At 41.4% G+C, this 24,388-nt stretch overlaps 1 protein-coding gene and 2 non-coding genes across 9 annotated transcripts in view; 1 reads left to right on the top strand and 2 right to left on the bottom strand.

Moving 5' to 3' along the window:
* Nucleotides 1-24,388, bottom strand: part of L2HGDH (L-2-hydroxyglutarate dehydrogenase) — a 68,047-nt gene that overhangs the window by 27,840 nt on the left and 15,819 nt on the right. For 3 of the 7 annotated variants that reach the window (XM_075531197.1, XM_075531199.1, XM_075531200.1), the window contains 5 exons: nucleotides 20,930-21,061; nucleotides 11,336-11,498; nucleotides 9,709-9,743; nucleotides 1,637-1,804; nucleotides 480-637 (listed from right to left, as the gene is read on the bottom strand). In XM_075531197.1, the coding sequence (XP_075387312.1) occupies nucleotides 480-637; nucleotides 1,637-1,804; nucleotides 9,709-9,743; nucleotides 11,336-11,498; nucleotides 20,930-21,061 (656 nt within the window). Of the gene's footprint in view, nucleotides 1-479; nucleotides 638-1,636; nucleotides 1,805-9,708; nucleotides 9,744-11,335; nucleotides 11,499-14,872; nucleotides 14,998-20,929; nucleotides 21,062-24,388 lie in introns of all 7 variants that reach the window. The other 4 variants (XM_075531198.1, XM_075531203.1, XM_075531201.1 and 1 more) reach the window with 3 other exon arrangements.
* Nucleotides 11,867-11,999, bottom strand: LOC142427119 (small nucleolar RNA SNORA42/SNORA80 family). Its single transcript, XR_012779942.1, has one exon. It is a non-coding gene; the product is annotated as a small nucleolar RNA SNORA42/SNORA80 family (small nucleolar RNA).
* On the top strand, nucleotides 22,407-22,534 carry LOC142427182 (small nucleolar RNA SNORA76). The gene has a single exon (XR_012779994.1). It is a non-coding gene; the product is annotated as a small nucleolar RNA SNORA76 (small nucleolar RNA).

Here is a 24,388-nt window from a genome sequence, read left to right as displayed (position 1 = left end):
AGAGAAACACTGACAGGCTGACCCAATAAAACCATCAGTAAGTCGTAACAGGAAAAGCTGTTGACTCCAGTCAACACAAAAGCATTGCTTATTTTCCACGAAAGAAAAGGACTTTGGTTATCATCAAAATACCCAGTGGTTAAGAAAATGATGGTGACTGACCTGAACTGATGCTATCAAACTAAACTATCTAATTAAAAAAAACAAACCCAAAACTAGAAAGTTGGCAATACACAATCTGAATTGTCAGTGGAGTGACATGTTCTTGGTTTTACTCTCTTTAACTAGCCTGTTAGGATTTTCTTGAAGTGGTTCCAGCATTGCACGTACTTTGCAAAGCTCTTGGTTTCTATTAAGTAAAACGTCATCTGTTAATCACAAATCTAAACTTTATCTAGGAAGTATACTATTAAGAAAAACAAAATTCCCACATTGAAAACATAAGCAGGCAAAATCACTTTTGTAAATAAAGTTGTTACCTATTGATAATTGTATCCATAGCATCTCTGGCACTGAAGTCAAAGGCTTTGTAACCCTCACGTTTAAAGGCAAGAACTGCATTAGGCCCTAGCCAAATACTGCCGTCCATCCTCGGTGTGAAGTGAACTCCTAGGAAGGGGAACCGGCTATCTGGAACCTGGGGATTTAACACAGCAAGGAACGATAAGCCCCCATTACACAGTGCATTTTGTAAGTACAGATGCAAACATTCAATTGGTAAACAAAGCACTTTCTTCCATACATCTAATCTGCATTATTTATGGCCTGTACTCAGATATTCTTTCCTCTTAACGGGTTTCTGTGTGGAAATGACACACATGACACCCTGATGCTAGTGGCCCAAACGCACACTATCCTGTGTCCTTACGTATGTGGGGAAAAGGAAGAAAGAAAGAAAAGTTAAACTGCCCTGCTTGTCCTACTTCAGGGTCTCTGTCCCACACCCAGGGATGTAGGTGGCCAGTAAAGAGAATCAGAGCCGCCAGGAAAACAGGAGAACCGCCACCACATTCACAACACAGACATATGCAAGACGGGAGTGCATCGGTTCAACTTGATGCTGTGGCAAAGTCAAAAATACCAAACTGATTATGGGCGATTTCATTTAGGTCGACCTAATATATTTTAGGGGATTCATTTCCAGGTATTTGAGACAGTGGGAATGGCCTTCCCATGTAAACAGCTCAGTGCTCTAGCTCTTAAAACCACAGGGTGGTCTGCTTTCTACTCTGCAGCAGGTGCACTGAGAAAGAGGGCTGGGCATCTGGAAGTGCCATCGGAGAAAGCTCTCTTATGAGTTCTCCCTCCACCAGAGAGGTGGAAGAATCGGGCTCCTTCTTGATAGCACCTGCCATGGGCTCTGATGCTCTTGGAAGACGTGCAGTGTGGGCAACTGATTACAACTGCAAGCCCACAGAATCAGTAGGCATCTGACCACGAGAGAGAGAGAGAGAGAGAGAGAGAGAGAGAGAGAGAGAGAGAGAGAGAGAGAGAGAGAGAGAGAGAGAAAGAAAGAAATGTGTGCATGAACAGTCTGTGCAAGCAGCTGTCATTTCTGACTTGGTTAACATGCCCTCCCTCTTCTCACCCCCGGCCATCTTCAGAAGAGTGAGAAAGCAGGCCTGTCATTGCCTACCGGATAGATATTTCCTTTGACAAGGTAGCCTTTTTCCGGCTTCAGGAGCAGATAATCCCCTCGGAAGGGGACAATTCGAGGATCAGGATTGCAGCCACTCATCTCTGAAATACGGTCGGAGTAAAGCCCTGCACATGTAACAGCATACTGACAGCGAACCTCCTCTCCCTGGTGCAAAACAAAAGAGTTGTGATTTGTGCAGGGTGGAAGGGAGTAAAATTGGCCAAGGAGAGGGAAAAAAAAGGGTGAGAGAGAGAGAAGACAATATTTTCTTTCTTTTTTTAAAGGTAAAATTAAATACAAGCATCAGCAAAGTGATCTTTTTAGAATTTAGGTAGCAGCTAGAAATGTAGAGTAGTGGCATGCAAGAGGATTTTACCCTTAAAATTTGTACTTTATACAGAATTAGATGTAATGGAATTGCAGATATACCCTAGACTTAACATAGATACTCGACCAGTTGGTCGGTCTCTCTCTCTCTCTCTCACACACACACACACACACACACACACACACACACACACACACACATTTTACTAGGACCTAGCAAGGAATTTAATTATTTGTGGCATGAAGGAGCTTTGGAATCCCTGGGTGACACAAATCATCCATGTGCTCTGCTGTGTTGTCCAAAGGCTGGAGGTTCAAGCCCACTCAGAGGCACCTTGGTGATCTGTTTCTAAAATGTCAGCTATTAAAAACTCCATAGACATCAGTGTCAAAAACAAAACAAAACAAATAAACAAACAAAAAGAAATCAGTGTCATTCAACAGAAAGGTGGGTGAAGGGAGACATTGGTCAGTGTAAGATATGAAAAAATAATAACACTTTATAAATTATCAAGGGTTCATGAAGGAGGAAAGATGGGGGAAGGAGGAGACAAAATGAGAAGCTGATACCAAGGGTTCATGTAGAAAGAAAATGTTTTGCAAAGGATGATGGCAATATATGTACAAATGTGCTGGACACAATGGATGGATGGATGGATGGATTGTGATAAGAGTTGTATAAGCCACCAATAAAGTATTTAAAATAAAATCAATGCCGAGGGAGAAAGGGGGAACAGATTACAAGGTCTACATATGACCTCCTCCCTGGGGGACAGGCAGCGGAGAAGTGGGTGAAGAGACATTGGATGGTGTAAGATATATGACAAAATAATAATTTATATATTATCAAGGGTTCATGGGGAGGGGGAGGGGGGAGCAGGGAGGGAGGGGAAAACAATGAGGAGCTGATGCCAAGGACTCAAGTAGAAAGCAAATGTTTTGAGAATGATGATGGCAACATATATACAAATGTGCTTGACACAATTGATGTATGTATGGATTGTGATAAGAGCTGTATGAGCCCCTAATAAAATGATTTTAAAAAATCAATGCCATTGAACTGCAAGTGTGGAAGTGTGTTGGCAGATATTTGAGTGTATATATTTTCACAATTAAAAAAAATTGCCAAGCAAAACAACAACCTTAAGAGATTCAGAAATTGATTGTGGTAAAGACTGTGCAATTCTTCTTGATATGACCGAATTATTTAATTGTGATATGTGGATTGAGTGCCAATAAAACTGTTTAAAAAATCCCTTAAGGGGCACCGGTCTGCTGATGCATATTTTGTCACCCTGAGCCAGGACCGACTCAGTGGCCACTGGCTGTTCTGGTTCTCCTGTCACCTTGTTGCTAGTTGCCGCTGAGACCCATGGTGGCCCCTCAAGTCTCCTGTCTTATCTATGAGTAATTAATTACCCTCTTAGTCTTAGAGTGTTTCACACTCAATAATTCGGTTCCATTCCAACTATAGTCAACTCACTAATCAATGTTTCCTTCCTGTCCGACATCGACTGCACATGGAGGCTTCTTTTGAAACCTCACTCATTCGATCCACGATTCCTGAGAGGGCAACTATCGCTGTGGCGTGCCCTAAAGACTGGGAGACCTTAGGCTGCTGATTCTCTAACCAATTTGATTTTATGACCATCATTTGCACAATTTTAGTGTCATGCTGGCAGGTTTAGCTATTTTGCTACCAAATGAAGGTGTTTCAAAGAGTTCACTGAAAAATGGAATTGAAAGATGACAGCAAATCTCTTCAATCTTTTTGAAGTCTCTTTGGATTTCCTATATGCTTTCATTTAACTCCCACTGACCACCACCCTCCGGTTCCCACATTTTTTCCTCTTTCACAATCATTAATGAGTAACTCCTTATTCCTGATAACACCGTGTTCCACAATTTCCTTCACAACCGCTGTTTTCACCGCCTCGGTGTTCTCATTCACTGCTACACTTTCTTTGCAGCCCTCGCTGAGCCAGCTTTATTTAGATGGACTATGCTGCTTTTATCTGTTTGAATCCTAGTTGCCATTGCTAGAAAAATAAGTATCTTTTCCAGTGTTGTACGAATCACTCATTTGTGTTGTTGTTAAGCACGGTCGGGTCCAAATCACCTACTGAACCGTGATATAGTTCTAAGACTCTTGACGCCAAAGGAACTATGTCAACAACAACAAAATGCCTCCTTCTAAATGAGTTCATATCTTTCTTTTTTTTTAATTTAAAGAGAATATTGATTAAGTCTTAAAAGGGACAAGATAACACAAAGACACAGGCCCAGCACGTAGAGGTAGGAGGCTGTTAGCACGAGGCCCTATGGCATCCAAGTTAAAAGGGGCACAGGACGGAGAGAATGAATGACAATTCACAGCTGAGAAGCAGACAGCAAAGCTTACTAAGATTGATAACATCTGCGAAGGCCCCGAAACACGGGCTGTCATTCCTGGCAGTCTCTAAGGATCCAAGGAACTAGGACGGAAAATACACCTGTTCCTCCTTTCTCTCTGGCGTCAAGCTTCCCAGACTCTACAGAGACCCCACCTGGAAAGTCAGTTTTGGAATCCTGCTTCCCAATTGTCCCACTTGTGTTACATACAAAGGAGACCCTGATCTCAACAGACTTTAGGAGAAAAAAATTTTTTTTCTTTTTAAGGAGAACATTTACTAAGGAACAAAGACCCGGGCACATCATGCGGATGAGGGAGGCGACTGGCACGTGGTCATATGGAGTCCCCTAAGCAAGTTCCTGTCTTGTCCTGTTCATCTACAGTTGTTAGAACATAGTCTAACAGTAGTTATATAGCAAAAGTTTTTTTAAAATTGTGATATAAATCTACTAGTTTCTCCCTGAAAAGGTAGCAATTATTTTGCTCCTGGGGGGAAAGGTTGTTAGGCTTTTAATGATGTAAAGTTAGCGATGAGACTTGCAAAATGGCTAGTCTTTAGACTATACAGATTTTGCATGCCAAACTTGGCAGCTTTGGTGGTGCTGGTGGGGGGGGTGTTTTAAAAAGAAGAAATACAATGCCCCCGCCCCCTGTGACATTTGCAGACACTTTTTGTATAAAACAAAACCTTAAAAAAAATAAAACAAAACCTTGAATGAGAGTGAGGGGCTGAGCTGGGGTGGAGTGGGGAGTGAGTCTTCTTGAACAAATTCTTACGAAACTGTACTTTTTTTTTTTTTAATTGACAAAAGCTGTTCCTTTTATTTCTCTATTGCCTTCTTTTTTTTTTTTAATTTTAACAATTTATTGGGGCTCATACAATTCTTTTCACAGTTCATATATATACATACATCAATTGTATAAAGCACATCTGTACAGTCTTTGCCCTAATCATTTTTTTCTCTTTTCTTCTTTTACATTTTATTAGGGACTCATACAACTCTTACCACAATCCATACATATACATACATCAATTGTATAAAGCACATCCATACATTCCCCGCCCCAATCATTCTCAAGGCATTTGCTCTCCACTTAAGCCCCTTGCATCAGGTCCTCTTTTTTTTTCCCCTCCTCCCTCCCCATTCCCCCCTCCCTCATATGCCCTTGGTAATTTATACATCATTGTTTTGTCATATCTTGCCCTATCCGGAGTCTCCCTTCCCCCCTTCTCTGCTGTCCCTCTCCCAGGGAAGAGGTCACATGTGGATCCTTGTAATCAGTTCCCCCTTTCCAACCCACTCACCCTCCACTCTCCCAGCATCGTCCCTCACACCCTTGGTCCTGAAGGTATCATCCACCCTGGATTCCCTGTACCTCCAACCCTCATATGCACCAGTGTACGAAACTGTACTTTTTATTGTAAGAAAAATTAAAAGGACTACTTAAAAAAATAGTGGCTCCAATTCTCATGGCCCCAACTCCCACTAGACCACTTCCTCTCTCTGAATTGCCTCTATGACCCAAGAGCTTGTTTGTTATGAGCCACTGACGCAGGGGAAACCATACACAGGGCTGGTTTACAAATGGTTCCACACACCATTCTGGCACCAACTAAAACAGACCAGCTATAGCCCAGAGCCGCATTTGGAAATGGCTCTGAAGGGTTGTGGTCACGGAAAGATTCCCAGTGGGCAGAATTTTGAGCACGCATCTGCTTGTCTATCTTGCGAAGAAGGGCAGATGGTTAGAGGTCTGGGTTCATACTGATTTATGTGCCAAAATGAATGGTTTGCTGGGTGATCAGGCAAATTTGAGGTAAGCTCTGGAAAAATAAAAATCCAAAATCACACCTGCTATAGTTTATTGTGCCAGCCTGGCCGATAAACAAAAGTAGGATTAACTGAAGGGCAGAGGGATGAATGGCTTGCTTGTTCTGTGCCTCAGTTTAAAGGGGTGCACTACCTGTGGGATGCCTAGCCTGTGGACTGTGTCGCTGTAAGTTGAGGTCCCTTTAAGCCCACACGATTGGAATGTTCATCTCTGGAACTGGGGACTGACAGTTGGGGACCTGCCTTGCTGTTTGCTGCCTGGGTATATAGCCCAGCTCTCTCTACAGAAGGGAACTAGTAACTGGCAGCTCTCAAAAACTCGAAGGACTGCTAGTGTCTCACTGCTTTATAACTTAACTGTTAATTTCTTATATTATCTATCTGTATATTATTTAACGGTTTATTTCTTGAATTATATATCTATCTTTATAAATATATTTATATATAATTACTAGCAATCTGGTTTGTCTCTCTAGAGAACCCTGTCCAATACAACACCCAACATCATCAAGCTGATGTTGACTCACGGCGACCTTGTATACCATGTTCCAAGTCTTACAAGATACAGACAGCCGATGTGTGACCTGCTGACCTTACAGAGTCACTAGCCCTCACCAGACAGTGCCATCAATGCTCCTAGGCTCTGGAGAAGAGGTATCTAGGTGGATCTCAGGGGATAAAGGTAGTTCAGGCTCATTTAAATTTAATTAAAATTTAAATTCACATTTAAGAGGAACCTTGGCAGAGGCAGATTTTAATAAATAAACAAAATGACATGTTCCGTGGAAATTAGGCAGCCTCCTCCCCACATGCCCTGCTTCCCAGGCACCCCTCCCTCTCCTTGCCTGAGTGTTTCATAGACTAAGTGGTTAGGACAGTAAGGATGGAGGTGATACACGGGCTCAGCAACAGACACTTACTCACTACAGAGTGCTTTATCTGTCAAGACTCCAGACCAACCAGACGCACTGTCATTGAATCAGACAAAGCCCTAGCAACCTGAGAGAGGGCTTCTAAGGTTGTAAGTCTTTATGGGAGCAGATACATCAGCAGGTTTGAACTACTGATCTTGTGGCCAGCAGTCCAGTGCTTACCTAACACCACCACCAAGACTCTTCAACCTGCCAACAGCAGAGACCAAGTGACCCACTGATAAAGTCCTTGAACCGATTCTTCACAGAATGGTTCTCAGTGGAATAGACACTTGCTTGGGCTATAGTTATCTACCTGCCCCTCATGATTCTGCCCAAACCACCAACAACTCTAAAGTTATGAAATGCCTTATTCACATGATGGAATACTATACAGCATTAAAGAATAACAATGAATCTGTACAATACCTCAGAACATGGATGAACCTAGAGGGCATCATGCTGAGTCAAATCAGTCAAGCATAAAGGACAAATATCAAACAAAACCACTATTACAGAGGAATAAGAAAAGGTTATCACTGAAAAACCCAGACTTTGATACTTACCGGAGTAGCAGGAATTAAGACAGGTGTGTGTGTGTGTGTCACAGGTTAGAGGGTAGACACATGTTTACTTGGGTTAGGGGGAAGACAATATCCAAAGAGCAAGAGATAAGCAAAAAATGATGGAAACGGGAAATTATTTGAAGGTTTGTAAGAGTTAAAGGCAACAGAGGCAAATACTACTGCATACACGATAATGCGGAGTCACCTAGATAGACTAGTTGACCGTTGACCAAACACGTGTGGGAAGGAGAGGGGACACCCCCACAAATATGTATGGATTTGACAGAGGAGATTTATATACGTGTATTTATCTTTGCAGCAAATATAGCCATGAATGTGGGGGAGCACACAGGAAGCAAAGCTACGATTACTTCCTAGACCTAATCAGACCTTTGAGGGAATGAGTTGCTGGGCCTGAAGACTCAGGACCACAGTCTCAAGGGACAGTAAGGTCTATGGGCCCAAGAGAGTCCACAAAGACAATGTTGCACATCCTAAAGAGAGTGAGCAGCCATCTATGGTGCCAACATTAGTCTCTCTAGAGGAAATAAAAAGACATGGAAAAAATAGTCCTGTGCCTGCATGTGCACACATCACATTTTACTTATTCCTAGTTATCTCCCACCCCTATGCATTTGCCTATCAAACACATTTCTCAACTTTGGCACTATCGACTTTGGGAGCCAGGAGATTCTTTGCTATGAGCAGATTCTCAAGCATATATCTATCCATCAAATGCTGGTACACTGCCCTTTCTGCAGCGACCATAACCAAAAATGTCTCTGGACATTACCAAATGTTCCTGAGGAACAAACTGCCTCCAGGTTAGAACCACTGATCAAATACAGGATGATTAACTAGTAGTTAACCTTCTGTCTCTGGATTTAAGTAATAGGAATTCAGATGGTGTGACTCAGTTAGAAAATAATTACAACACTACCCAAAGAAGGATAAAGTGGGATTTGGTTTAACTGTCTTTGGTTATATGAGGGCTAGCTAGTTGGCTCTTGTTGGGTAGAAGTGTAATCTGTTACTGCCTTTATTTGGAAGTTAAAATGAACATAAGGGGTGTGGGCTGATGTGAAGTTAAGGGGTGCACTGTGGGGATATGTACTATGTCAACTTGGTTAAGCTGTGAAACATGCTTAATGGAACCCCTTCCTTATTTGGTTCTAACATGCGGTGGATGTAAAGAGGAAGTGCCTGTCATTCCGCAGGCAGAAGTAAAGTGGCCACTATTCTCTGAAGGCCGTGCTACTCAGATACACGTAACAGTTTAGATACCAGCCGTTCCGTAAGTTTCAGTTCCACATCTTAATTACTGATCCCATCGACCAAAAGCAGCAGCCTGGGTCCCACGCTTAGGTTTAGATACAGGGACACTAGCCACCCACAAACTGTCCCATGAACTTCCTCCTTGTAGTCTCGTTTCAGCAGCTAGACATAACAGGCTTCTTAGATTGGGTGGAGATTCCTCTGATCCACCAAGTCCTATTCTGAACATTCCCTTCCTCAGAGCCTTTCCGTTGGGTAGAGTCTAATTCCTATACTACCCCCTAACCTTCATTCATGACTTTGTTCCTCTGCCTGCACCCTGATGATGCCGTGAACATGCAGTGGACACACAGTGGATGCAATGCTCACGCGAGTCCATGGTGCTTGTTTCAGACTGCATGGAGATGGAGAAGAGCAGTCCATCTCCTCTGCACTACAAGTCTTAGCATTAGTGGAGCATTAATAAGCTAAAGTGTATCAGTAGACAGAATATGAAATACCTACCAGTTTTGCCTTAAAATTAAACATTCTACATACTGATAACTCAAGTCTTTATCAGTTGAGTCACTTTAAGAAGGTGTGCCCAAGTAGGAACTTTTATTAGAATGAAAGTTTTTACACTGCTCTCTAAGAATTTCCCTTAGAATTACTTACACATTAGACACATTCCATCCAATCACCTGTACTCAGCACTGCCAATTAATGTACTCTTTTAATAAAGGGGAGAGAAGAAAAGTATAGTCAAGTTTTGCTTGGGAATCTTTACCTTTGTGTTTCTAATAATAATTGGATATTTCATCCCTAAAAAGAAAAAAAGAAAAATCAGTAAAATATTTATTTAAAGCAAAAGAAGACCAAAACTATTTGAAATTTTATCCTAATAACACATTTCAATGACTTTTTTCTGTCATAAGAATGGTTATACCCTATTTTCTTTCTTTTTTTTAATACCCTATTCTCATACTGAAGTTTCTTGCCAAGGAACAAGATGAAGCCAGTTCATACTTGAACATTTATAAAACTCTGGTATACTTTTTAAAGGTCATTTAAAATTTTAATTAATCTGATCCATGCTTTATAAAAAATTTCCCCACCTTAATTCTAGCATAATCAGTCCCAGCATTTTTCTGAAAACCAATCTTGGAAATCATGTTGTAAAATGGATCATCATTAATCAGTTATTTCTAGAGATTAATAATGTATGAGAAACTTTGTTTTTTAATTGAATCCTTGCTGCTTCTAGGTTGTGTAGGAAGCAAGAGTCAAAGAGTCATCACAACACCAAATAACTTTATAAAATTAGTTTGCACGCAAACACATGGGAGCTCAAAGTCTTATAAACCATATAGACAGTAGGTAAAAACACTAGAGAGCCACATCATAAATTTAGTTTGTTAAACTACCCAGAAGAACTTTTAACTATTTAACAATTTAGTTCATCTTTGTAGAACTTTGAAAGACACTTGGAGAATGATTCAGATAACCAGATCACCTTAAAAAACCTCTCTAGGGCTTACGTGCAGAGCAAATGTTTTGAGAACGATGAGGGTAACGAATGTGCAAATGTGCTTGACACATTGATGTATGTATGGATTGTGATAAGAGTTGTATGAGCCCCCAACCTCTCTAGAGAGACTGAACCATAGAGTCCTACTTTTCCCCTTTACATTTCCCAACAGCAAATAGAAAGTTCACAATGCATTCAATGGTTTTAAACAAGGTTAATGTCTCCATAGCAAAACAACACAAATTCAAAGCACAGCCTAATTTGAGGGGGGATATGTAAAGTGAAGCTCAGAATATTTGGATCATGTTATCACTTTGATCTGGCATTCTGAAACTTGAGTGTGTCCAATAATCACAAAGGGCATAGTATTCCTGAGCCCTATCCTCAGAGAGATTGATTTAGTTAAGTCTTGGAGGTACCCAAAACGGCATTCTTAACAAGCATCCCAAGGGATTCTAGCTTGCAGGGTACGGAAGTGTTTGGGGTGGGGGGGGTTAATTTCCAATAAATAGCTTTGGAAACTCTGGTTTGAGCACTAGACAGAAATGTTCAGTCAGTTCCCAACCCTCACCAAAAAAAGACCCTGGTTCCAGTGTGCTGGCTCTTCCATGTTCAGTCTCACCCTCAGCCCTCTGCACTCCCTCCAGCTCTATGCCCAACTGTCCCAGCTCCTGATGACCCCACCAGTGTCACGCAGGGCGCAACCTGATTCAGTGTCCACAGCATATGGGCAGGAAGGCCAGTCAGTGGTTTGGGGCTAGTTTACTCAGGCACAGGCACCATGACAGGACAACAGCGATTGGACTGCCATCAATCCAAACCAATGCTTCCAAGATTTGGAAGAGGTCAATACGAGCATTCAATAGAAAAGATAAGAATGGCTTACCATCTTGACTTCTTGAAGGACTTTCTTTAGCCATTTCAATATCCTTTACTTCGAAATTTGTCATAACAGAGCCGCCTGCATCTTGAAAATCCTGAGCAAACGACAAGGCCACCTGCCGATAGTCCACAATGCCGGTATACGGGCAATCAATAGCCATTAGACCCTGGGGCAGGATGGTGAAAACAGCACGGATCATTGAGGATAAGCTTATTTAATAACCCCTACTTGGGGCTGATTTTTTTTTACTTGCTTATTTTGATGGATAACATACATTATGCTTTATTGGAAAAGGCCTGATAATCTTGAAGGAAAAAAATCAACAAAAGCTACTTTAATACCTAAAAATGGTATTAGTATAGATGAGTATACAAAGATAGGTAAAAAAGTATTGCTCCTGAGTTTTCAGGTCACACATGCACAGGTTTGTTCCAAGCACAACATGCAGAAACACCTGCATTCACTGGATGGCTGCAGACAAGTTCTCTCACTAATACATCTATCTCACCGGGCTCTTTCTTTCCTTTTTTTTCTCACTGTGCAACCCACTTCAGAGCCTGAAGCCCACAGGGTAAAGCCAGGCAATGGTTCGGGGTGACAGTTTTCTTTTGCAAGGGACACTGTGAGAGGACCATGGATCGGACCTACCACAAATCCAAACCCATGCGCAGGGCGCTTTCAAATAAAGGGATATTTCTTGTGTCAGAGGCAAAAACTGCTTGAGATTAAAGCTAATATCAAATTTTTAACAAAACTCAAAGGACATCTTTCCAAATCATTGAAGCTTTTCAAGAAGTTGATGGGAATACTACCCACATAAAAGAATTGTTTTTAGGTGGCTCAAACATTTTAGGAAAGGCTGACCAGGCCTCAAAGATGAGCCAAGAGAGCTAGGATCATCAACCCAGATGAACAAAGAAGCTGGCTGAAGTCCAGAAACTGGTAGAAGACTGTCGAATTACCACAGATCTCACGGGAGCAGAGACCTCAGAGGACTCCACAGTTTTGACTTGTCGCGAACACCTTAGCCTCAACAAGCTTTCGGCTTGATGGGTACCAGGATCAGTGCATGAAGCCTTCCTGGCTCAAACGCTGATCTTTCCTTCAGTCTCTTAAGCAAGCTCAAAGCGAATGAGGAAGATTTTATCGAATGAATCATAACCAGGGATGAGTCTTGGATTTACCAACACCGTCCAGAAAGACGGCCTACCAGCACGGCTTCTGAGATCTCAAAATTCAAGACAGATAAGTCAGCTTGTGGTTTGGGTCACTGTCTTTTTAGTGTCTGTGTTAGGTTGGGTTGACTAGAGAAACAAATCCAGAGAAACTCATAAGTGTGAGAGAGAGCTTTATATCAAGAAACCATCCCAGCCCAGTCCAGAACTAGTCCAAAGTCCGATATTAGTCCATCTCTTTGATCCTAAGGCATACATTCCTCTTCAGACTCGGAGTTGCCACTCACAATGATGCCAAAAGCAGGGAGATCACAGGCTTGTGGATGAAAACACTTGCGGATCCAACGGCAGTGGAAGCATACAGGGCTGTCTCCACGGGTCTCTACAGCATGGCTTGTGCAGGTCTCAATGTAGCTCCACGTGGCTTGTCCACAGAAAGGGAGGAAGTTCCCGGAATCCTTGAGAAGGTCACTCCCACAAGGAGGCATCATCAGGCTGTGACCTGATTGACAGGCTAGACTCCACCCCTTCACTCTTAATATCCTCAAGTTAACAAGAGGTTATATAACTACCATAGTATCCCAAAAGGAGTCTTGGTAGATTTTCTAGGACACAGAACAATTATGGGCTGACTATAAAGAAGTTTTAAGACAATTGGAAGTTGTGTTGATGAGGAAAAGTCCAGGAAAATTATATGGAGGAATTTCTTACTCAAGATCATGCACTCACTTGCTCTTTCCAGGGTAGCTAGGCTATCCAAAAGAATTTTGTTGGGAAACTTTATTTGATCCACCCTACAGTCCTGATCTTGTTCCTTCAAACTTCATTTTGTTCCCAAAGCTCAAAGAACATTTAAGGTACACGTTTTACATAAAAGATCTGGGTGCTATAGCAAAGTGTGGTGAAGAAACAGATGGTGGCTGGGTATCAGAAAGACCAGCATCTGGTGTCTTAAAGGCTTGTTTCCAACCAAGCAGCCATCTAAGTGAAACACCAACTAAGTCCAACATGGAGGAAGCACACCAACATCTGTATGTGACTCAAGGATTTTAAGTGATATAATCCAAATCTGAAGGAGGGAGTAGTACCAGAGTTTAAATTGTGATATTCTGGTGTGCAGAAGGCTATGGGTGCCCAATATATATTTGCAGGATCGATACAGGGAATAAGCCTCAAGTGATACTGCTCTAACCATACTTGACGATGGGAACAAACTGGTTATCAGTGAGTACTGAAGAACTGACTACACTAGATTAAATGACAGTTCTGACTTAAACAGTTAAAACTTTGTCACTTGATATCCCCTCTAATACACTCGGCTTGATCTGATTTTTAAACATTTTTGTGAGATTTTTCATATTGGAGTTTATCTCTGTTGTATTTTGTCACTGTGGGTAGCCTTCTTGAATCTGTTACGTGTTTTTCTATGTTTTTCCCTATATGAAACACAGTGTCGATGAACTATAGAGACCACTACTATAGTAAGGGTTATAATGAGGGATACCTAGGGGGAGATGGAGGGTTAAGGGGGAGTGGATATCACGGAGTTCAAGAAGAAAGAAAATGTTTGAAACTAAGTTTTAGTGGCAAGCAAACACTGCTTGATATGATTGAATGATGGAATGGTATGATGTGTGGATTCGCTCCTAATGAAACAGTATGGAAATAAATGAATGGATGAATAAATGAACAAGCTGTCTTAGTCCGGGCAGACTAGAGAAACAAATCCAGGGACACTCGTGTATAAGGCAGAGCTTTAGATACAAGAGCAACTGAATATTGAGAAAACATCCCAGCCCAGTCCAGATCAAGTCCATAAGTCCAATATTAGCCCATATGTCTGCTGCCAATCTATAAAGTTCTCTTCAGACTCACGAAACACATGCCATGACGCCGAATACAGGAAGATCACAGGCCAGTAGGTGGGAAGTCTTGTGAATCCAGAGGCGTTCTGAGCATCTCAGTGCTGTAGGAATCTTCACGTGGTTCCTTGTGTTAAGGTTCTGAGGGCTCCTGGGTCCATGTGACTTCTCCTCAGGGATGTCTCACAGGGAGTTGAAGAAGAGAGAAAGTGAGTCTGTCTCCCGCCTCCAAGGAGGAAATCCAGGAATTCCCAGAATTCTCAGAAGGCTATGCCCACTCAGAGGTCTCATTGGCTATGATCTGATTGACAGACTAGACTACACTCCTTCACTCGCAATCCTCTCAAATTGACTACAGATTATATAACTACCACACAAACAAATAAATAAGAGGAACAGGTTTCAGTCCCCTGAGGATGCCAAAACTGCTGTTTCGATGTGGTGTAAATAGAAGAATATAGAATTATTTGGGACAGGGTGAAACAAGCAAACAAAAAACAAACCTGCTGCCAGTGAGTTATTTCCGACTCATATCAACCTTAAAAGACAGAGTGGAAATGTCCCTGTGGGTTTCTGAAGCTGGAAGTCACGGCAGTCCAACTCGTAACCCACTATGCCACCAGGGCTCCTGGGGAAGGAGGAGAGAAATGGAAATACTGTCTTCAGCAGGGAATAGATAAAGCACGTAGATCTCTTGAGAAACAAAAGCCTCACATTTTTATATCATTACTCATGGTTTCTGTGAGTCTACAGCAATACTTTACCTACCTTCAAATAACATGTCAACAGATTTGTTAAAAATACTTCTTGCGAAATAAGAAAACTTCTATCATCAGTAAACGATTTCCTCTCTCAGACTTGTTGACTTTGCCAGGCTTTTCTGACTACTACTGTGAACATTTCCGTTTTCGTTGGCCCTACTATAGCTGGCCCTGCTCTGATTCATATCTACTTTGAGGCAAATTCTGTATCTTCGATTGTGTTACATAAGCTCCGTGAGATTTTCCCTATAGCACATTAGATAGCATGAGAACAGTTGCTCTGGTTACAATGTTTCCAGAGAATTGCTTTGATCTGTTTCAGACCTACTTTCTAAGACCACAGCTACGGAACTGAACTTTATACAGTACACTTTTTCTTCAGGTAAAAAGATAAACAGCTTGTATATTCTATTAAATACACTAATGCTTTTACAATTGACCCACAAGAGTCTATTCGATGTAAAAGCACGCCAGCCTTCATCTGCTGATTTCCACCTCTGGTTATTGCGAAAGATGCTTCCGCGTATATTGGAGGGCAGATTTCTGTTTGAGTTCCCACCTTTACTTCTTCTGGGGTTATACCTAGAATTCGGGTTATTGCGTCACATAGTAATTCCAAGTTCAACTTTTTGAGGAAATTGTCGAATTGCTTCCCATAAGGGCTATACCATTTTGCCAGTTAGAAGAAATTTAAATATCTCACTCCTGTATTTACCACCATCCTCACAGATGTGCCTACTTGGATCTGAAGGGATTTCACTTGAGCACTTCCGCATGCTTCCAAATCACTACAGCTTCATTGAGGGTGCTGTAGTATGCCGTCAGGTTGATTTCAACATATAGCAACTCCATATGACAGTTTAGAATTTCCAAGTTGGGATGCCTAAGTTGTAATCTTTGTTAATCTTAGTTTCTTTCTAGATTTTCTCTCTCCTGTGTAGTCACTGGTGTGTTCTATCCACCAACACTTCGATCAGCAGTTGAGCACTGACTCATTGTGCTACCAGGGGTCTAGCACACAGGAGGGTTAAAGTCAGACAATGCCAGTTTCTTTTGACAACCTGAATTCAACTTTTGGCAGACTTTGTCATTCTTCATTGGCTTCCTTCTAGAATACGAGCGTATCTGCCAGGTATAAGAAATAGCTCTTTTTGTTTGAATGAGAATGAGCAGTTTTAATACAATGCACATGTCATTAGACCTGGCACAGCCTGATAGTCTCTAAACTCACAGGTCGGGGGCAATATCTCAACTTCGATCTATCATATTTTGGATACAATCACTTTGAAAGCTGTTACTTTTGTTAGATGCTACCAAGATGGTACCAACTTATAGATTGCACCCGAGCATATTTCACAAAACAAGAGTAAACATCTCTCTGGAATTCTCTGAGCCCTCCTGTTCCCGGTCCTCTTCTGAATCCAGCTTGAATGTCTGGCCCATTCCCATGATACACTGCTGAAAGCGGCTTCAAAATGATCTTCAACAAAACCTTATTGGTGTGCGACACTCACAGTAACATTTGGTAATCCTCACGCTCCATCGGACCGTCTTGCTTTGAAATGGGCACAAAATGGATCTGTTCTAGGTGCTTGGCCAGGTATCTGTCTTCCACATTTCTTTGCATACATTATACAATCTGCACTGAATACATTTGTTGAAGCATCTCAATTCTTATTTCACCAATTCCTGGATCCTTTCCCGCCCTATTTTTATTGGGGGGCTCTTATAACAATCCATACATCAATTGTGTCAAGTATAGTTGTACATATATTGCCACGATTATTTTCTAAACATTTACTTTCTATTCAGTCTTTGCATCAGCTCCTCTTTTTGCTCTCCCTCCCCACCTTCCATCCTTGTGATCCCTTGATAAATTATAAATTATTACTATTTTCACGACTTTTTATTTTTTAAGACAACTGGGTCATTTCACTTTATTTATTATCCTCATTTTATTGGGGGCTTTTACAACTCTTGTTATAATCCATACATCAATTGTATCTGACATATTAGCACATCTATTGCCATCGTTCTTTTCTAGACATTTACTTTCTATTGAGCCCTTGGGATCAGCTCCTCCTTTTTACAGCCTTGTTTTTTTTTTTACAGCCTTGTTTTTATCTCTATCTTCAGTGTAGACTGACGTTCTTTCTTCCATGTCCTCAGTTCTTGATCATACACTACTTCCTAACATGGTTGAATGCTGACCTATTCTTTTTGGAAAGTGGCTCTTTTACCTTCCATCTTCTTTTAATGCTTCCCGACTGCGCAGTATTTTGCCCATAATATTCTTTCCGGCTGAAAAATGCCTAGTGCACTCTTCCCTATTGGTTCTCTAAATCAAGGTCTTTGCACATTTCATCATAATACTTTATTTTGTCTTCTTGAACTGCCCTTCAGAATCTTCTGTTCAGCTTTTATATCAGCATTTCTTCCATTCTTTTTAGCAACTCTATGTTCTCTTGAACTTTGGATTGTAAATTGTGTGAAGGTTTCCATTCAACAATTCATATGCATTTTGTTTCATCTCATTGATTACAATCCCCATAATGTAACATCACTTATTCCCACTTCCTCCCTGTTTCCATTTCTCCGTCTTTCCTAACCTTTCTGGACTTTTATCTTAGGTAAATGCTGCCCTTTTGGTTTCAAATGGTTAATTATTTTAAGGTGTATACAACTCTCCAGTGTTATTGTTCCCCATTTAGGCCTATTGTTTGGCTGAAAATTAAGCACAGACATGAACTCAGTTCCAGACCTGAGGGTGATGAGGGACATAGTCTTGGGGTTCCACCAGTCTCTACTGAACCAGTATGCCTGGTCTTTTTTATGATTTTGAGTTTTGTTCACATTTTTCTCTAACTCCATTCTGGACATTGTAATGTGGTAGTAATAGTTGGACACCATCTAGTTCGTCTCATCTCAGGATCCTGGAGGCTGTTGCTGCGGCCCATTAATCCACTGGACCAATTATTTCCACGTGTCTAAGATTCTCATACCCTTCTTTCCTCTGAATGGGGAGAGGCTTGCAGTTGCACCTTAGATGGTCATTCACAAACTTTAAAGACCCCAGTCGTTACTCATCAAAGCAGGAGAAAACGACTTGTGTTTTTGGACTGTGTTATGGCACTTGACCTTGGTGCCCTTGGTCCTGATCCCCAAGGGCCATGACTCAGCATCTCTTCTGACATCTATTTTGGATTCTTAATGACTTGTTGCATTCTTCATGTAAGATGTCTGCTCTTGGGTCATTAGTGTTCTATATGCTAAATCTATTCCCCACCCCAACCCCCGGCCACTCCCCAGTTCCTGGAAAGAATGTATTACTATGGGGGAGGGGCACATGGCACTCAGGCCTTGGCAGCACCTTCCTCATGAAAGCCAGTGCATTGCTCAGCTCCTCTCTCATCCTCTTGGCGCAGATGAGTGTCCCCACCTATTTAATGAACTTAAACGCCCGCTTGTTCTTGGAGACCTTGAGCAGCTCCATGGCCTGGCGCTCATTGGACATGAAGCCTCACACTTCCTGGATAATGTTCCACACGAAACGGGTGCGCTTGTGAGGTGCCTGAGGCAGCGGCTCTCCCTCAGCTTGCTCCAATTCTTGGTCACCTTGTGGCCCTGGTTGAGACCCACAGCCATGGCTGCTACTCTTCAGTGGCTGCCACAGTGGAAGGAAAGTGTCCAAATCTATTATTGAGATGACCTCGATATCCAGATGGAAACATGCAAGGCCATATATTGGCTGTAGTGGACTTGTTTTAATTTTGTTCATATGCACAATTCCTGGTCTGTTCCATAGTCAGCCCCTAATCTTATTCTGACTGGTCCTACTGAGCTTCTCTAGTCTTTATTATCTCCACAGATGTAGTCAATTTGATTCTTGTGTATTCTAGCTGGTGAAGTCCATGTGTACGGTCCTGTTTGTGCTGTTATAAAAGGTATTTTCAATTAATAAGTCATTGGTCTCACAAACGTGATCTCACCATGTGATCTCTGGCCTCATTTCTTTGACCAAGGCTATATTTTCTAACTAACTATGATAATTACAACTATGCAACTAGAGTATATAAAACCATTCCATAGGAACTGGTTGACTACTATGAAAATTAAACATCTGTGGTCTATGGAGAGGATTGGTCAGTCATGCAAGGTCATGCCTTAAAATTGATAAAGAGCTTGCTTATTAGCAGCCAACCAATAGAAGAAGGTTTTGAGAGAGAGGCACAAAGACAAGAGAGATAGGAACCTCCTAAAAGATCTGTATACAGGTCAAGAGCAGGAACAATGAAGATGGCACCAGATGGTAAGACAGTAGCATATAAGCAACAGAAGTACAAGTGTGAGAACCATGGGGCTAGCAGATGACTATAGTGGGCTTCCTAGCCCACAGACAAAGAGCTGAGCACTCTCGGGCAGGAAATTAGCTGGCAGAGGAGGGTGTCCCTGCCACTTAGCAGTGGAGTCAAGAGGTTGGACCCTTGCCCAAGGGCAGAGGAAAGGCCCAGAGAAGCTCAGTAGCAGAGGTCTAAGGAGGGCTTGGCCACAGAGGTCCAAGACAAGGTCCAGCAGAGGACAAGGCTGAGAAGGATTCAAGAGTTTCCTAATTTGTATCTTGTGACTTCTAAGTTGCTTCTGATGCTGAGTTGTAACTGGTACTTTCTCAGTAAATTATATAATGGTGAGTACAGTTCACGAATTCTAGGAAATGCTGCAGAGCAGTACAGGACCCAAAGACAGGGGAAGAGTACCGCGGGTAGGGGAAGCAGTTGGTATTAGATGATAGAGTAGTTTAGTAGCTTGAAAAAGGTAATCATTTGGAACATCTTTAACATCCTCCACAGGGGAACTAGCTTCGTGCTGATTCTTAGTAATGCAATTATCCACTTATTGGGTAACACAGTGAGTGAGTAACATATGTCATCAGCCACATCCTTACTTAGAAGTTGCAATGAGTGACACAATGACCTTCCCCAAAGGCTGATGCCACAAAACTGAAACACAAGTCAAAGAGAATATTTGGGGGTTGGGGAGTATGATGAAGAAGGCTATCTAGATATACAGATAATATCACCCAAGCTATCTCCCATAAACAGTCTGTTGAAACCAGGCTTGTGTTATTACCTAGCAGTGAGCCCCGTTACAGAGCACTGTCAATTAAATGGTGGGGAAGTGAGATGGTCTTCATTGAAATAGTCAGTGGAGCTTGGGATTAAACTGATAACCACTGCTGAAAGGTAACATGTAGAGTATTATTATTCATGTCTTCTTTGTGGATTAAGGAAAGAGGACTTGTCTTTCTTCTAGTATCTTGTAAGTAAGATACTCCACATCTCACCTTTCACCCTCATGCCAGCCTTACCTTCCTAAGATATAGAGCAGATACTATAGCTCACCTTTAAAAAATATATATATTTCAGTGGCACCCCATGGCTCCTAAGCTTCAAGATCATTAGCATGGATGCTAGGCCCTCTGTAAGGGCCTACTCTTGCCTGTCCAGTTTCAAGTTAATTTTTCTGGCCAGAACTCACCAAGCAGTGGTTCCCAAACACACCACTTGGCTATGGCTAGGTTGGTCAAATATGGTCTTTTCTCTAAGAAAGAAACTGGTATTCAGAGTTTGTAGCAATGTCCTCTTGTATCTGTCACATCATGGATTCCATGACAGGATTATCTCATCTATTCTGTGACTGCTGCTCCCCATCTGCTATTATACTCAGTCTTCAGGTAAGAGAATGGGACCTTCGTGGAGACTGTCCCTTTGAGTAAGTGTGTAGGGCTGGACAATCACTTACCCTACAGAATGGCTCCTTCTTTTTTATATCTTCCTGCTGGATTAGCCTCAGGCCCTGGACACCATTCTGAAGGCCTCGTTCATAAAGAGCCTGAAGTCTGGGAATCTCTTCTTTTTCAACAGCTACTATAAGCTTGAAAAAGGAGATGTCTTCATATAATCAGTTATAAAAGTTGATAGAATCATTGACAAGTTGGATTGATTTTTTCCCTTTTTTTTAGGTTAAAAGTTCTAATTATTTAATATAATGTTTGTCAACACTGGGAACAGCAACATGTAGTAAAAAGTACAGCTATGAAGGACAGAAAACCTGCAGTTGATAGCTGGCTCTACCACTTCCAAACCACATGGCCTTTGGAAAGTTTCATTTTTTTGTGTCATTTTATTGGGGCTCATACAACTCTTATCACAATCCACACATACATCAATTGAGTAAAGCATCCTTATACATTCGTTGCCCTCATCATTCTCAACATTTGCTTTCCACTTGGGTTCCTGGAATCAGATCAGTTTCCCTTTTCCCCTCCTCCTCCCTCCCTGGTCCCCCACTCCCTCATGAACCCTTAATAATTTATAAATTATTATTTTATCTTATCTTACACTACCCAGCGTCTCCCTTCACCCACTTTTCTGTTGCCCATCCCCCAGAGAGGAGGTTATATGTAGATCCTTGTGATCGGTTTTCCCTTTTCTATCCCCGCTTTTCTCCCAGTATCGCCCCTCTCCCCACTGGTCCTGAGGGGTTCATCTGTCCTGGATTCCCTGTGTTTCCAGTTCCCATTAGTTTCCCTTTATGTATCACTTCTTTCTTCATTTCCTTCCACTCAGATAAAAGTTGTGTTAAAAAACACCTGCACATAAACCTCCCCTCAAGAAAACAAAGCAAAAAAATTCCCCAAATATGAGAATGTAACATTAATTTCTATTTCTGCTACCACAGTCCCTACATACATCTTGGCCATAAATAACTCTTACTCTCTTACTACTTCTTGCTATTGGGTGTCATCAAGCAGTTCTGCTGACTCACAGTATCTCCATATACAACAGAAGAGACAGTCCAGGTCTGGCACCATCCCCATGCTGTTATGTTTGAACCCACTGTGCCAATCATCTCGTAGAGGATCTTCCTCTTTTCCCTGACTCCCTAACTTTACCAAGCAGGCTGTCCTTCTCCAGGAACTAGGCCCTCCTAATGTCGGCACTTCTAAGGAACATTCTGGTCATTCATCTTCCAAGATGGATTTCCTCATTCCTTTGGCAGTTCCTGGTCTATTCGTTATTATTCACCAATATAATAATTCAAATGCATCAATTCTTCTGCTCTTACTTATTATCAGTTTACCCATGCAGAGCAAGCAACTCAAAATACCAATATCAAGAAAGTGAAAAGACAATAGGAGAAAATATTACTCAACAAAAAACTACAAATACATTTTTCTTTTTAAAATTTCTTTTTTATATAAATTATTTTATTGGGGGCGCTGCCTTTGAACCCGCCGCGCCTGCCCGTGGCGCAGGGGGTTAAGCTGCAGCACCAGACCAAGTGCTGGCGCATAACGGGCTGCCGAGCCTCTGTGGGCGGCCCTTTTAACCACGAGCAACATGGAAAAAAAATTATTTTATTGGGGGATCTTATAGCTCTTAGAACAATCCATATACCAATTTATCAAGCACATTTGTACATATGTTGCCATCATCATTTTCAAAACATTTTCTTTCTATTTTTGAGCCCTTGGTATTAGTGCCTCTTTTTTCCCCTCCTTCCTCCACCCTCCCACCCTCGTGACCCCTTGATAAATGATAAATTATTATTATTCTCATATCTTACACTATCCACTGTCTCCCTTCATCCATGTTTCTTTTGTTTGTCTCCCTTAGGCAGGAATGGGGGGGGGGGGTATTGTACGTTGATCATTATGACTGGTTCCCTGTTTTTCCCCCACCTTCCCTTTACCCTCATGGTATCGCTACTCCTGTTATTGTTCCCGAGGGGTAAATACTATTTTCTGTTTTCCTTTTTCCAATTAACATTATATGTGGAAGATTTTTTCACATCATTAAAAAAAAAGATTTCACAACATTTCTAATGGCTACACACAATGAATTTTTTTTAATTACATGGCGAAAGATCAACTTTCTATAAATAGAAAGAATAACAAAACAATACTATGAACAACTATATGTCCAGAAATCAGAAAACTTAGAGGATATGGATAAACTCCTAGAAAGATTTAAATAATAAGTAGTAAACAAGTAGAAAATACTAATCAATGTAAAAGAGTAAATACATTAATAATTTTAAAACTTCGCACAAAGGAAAACTCAGGCCCAGACAGTTTTCCTAATGAATAGTACCCAATGCTTAAAGGAGAACTGTTACCAATTCTTGATTAATTCTTCCAAAACCAGAAGTAGAAAGAATGGTCACCTGTCTGCTCATTTCACGAAGGCCAGCCTTCGCCTCAGCCTGGCAGCAAAACCAAAGGCATCATAAGAAAATAAAGCTGCAACCTCAAATCCCTTAGGAATTGTGGCATTTAAATCCTCATAGAACCCGAGTCAACTGAAATCAGCAGCTACCAAGAGGATGAAGCATCATGGCCAACAGGGAATTACCACAGGAATGGAAGATCAACTTAACATGGGACAGTCGATGTAACACACATATTAATAAGCACCTCAATTAAAGCAGCAACGGCATTTGAGAAAAAGCCAGCAGGCTTTAAAAGATATAAACCATTTTAAAAACACTAGGAATAGGAAAAAAGGTCCTCAACTTGATAAAGGGCATCTACCAAACTCCACAGCTACCATCATCTTAAGATGAAAAGTGAACGCTCCCCGTAAGACCAGACTAACCCAAAGATCTGCTGTCACCATCAACCACCACCACGCCACACTGAACTGAAGTTGACCCAGAGCGACCAGGCAAGAAAGGGGTTAAAAATGCACCCATGGTGAGGATTGCACAACTCTTTTGAACATGTTTAAGCCATTAAATCGTATGGCATGTGGATTATATGCCAATAAAACTATTTTAAAAATGCATCCAAACTGGAAAAGGTAAAACTATCGTATTCATAGATCAGCCCTAATAGTTTTTTATGACTTTCTTAGGATTTTTTGGTTTAAGTGGGACCATATAAAAATACAAAGGAAAAGCATATACACAAGAGTTAAGTGAGTTAAGCAAGATTACTAGGTAAAAACACCAATATATAAAAGTAAAACCTTGGGAAAAATAAATTTTAAAAGGTGTACACTGAAAACAACAAAGCATTACTGGAAAACTTGATCAGAGCAAAGACCTCCATGTGTATGGACTGGAAGATTTTAATATCGTTATAATGATAATTCTCCCTAAATTGCTTTATAAATTCCACAAAATCCCTCTCAAAGTCCCAGCTTTCTTTTTGCAGAAGTGACGGTGGTCTCAAAATCCACATGGAAAGACCAGGAT

The sequence above is a fragment of the Tenrec ecaudatus genome, chromosome 14, assembly GCF_050624435.1.
Source record: "Tenrec ecaudatus isolate mTenEca1 chromosome 14, mTenEca1.hap1, whole genome shotgun sequence".
Taxonomy (NCBI): domain Eukaryota; kingdom Metazoa; phylum Chordata; class Mammalia; order Afrosoricida; family Tenrecidae; genus Tenrec; species Tenrec ecaudatus.
This window is presented reverse-complemented; position numbering and strand designations above follow the sequence as displayed.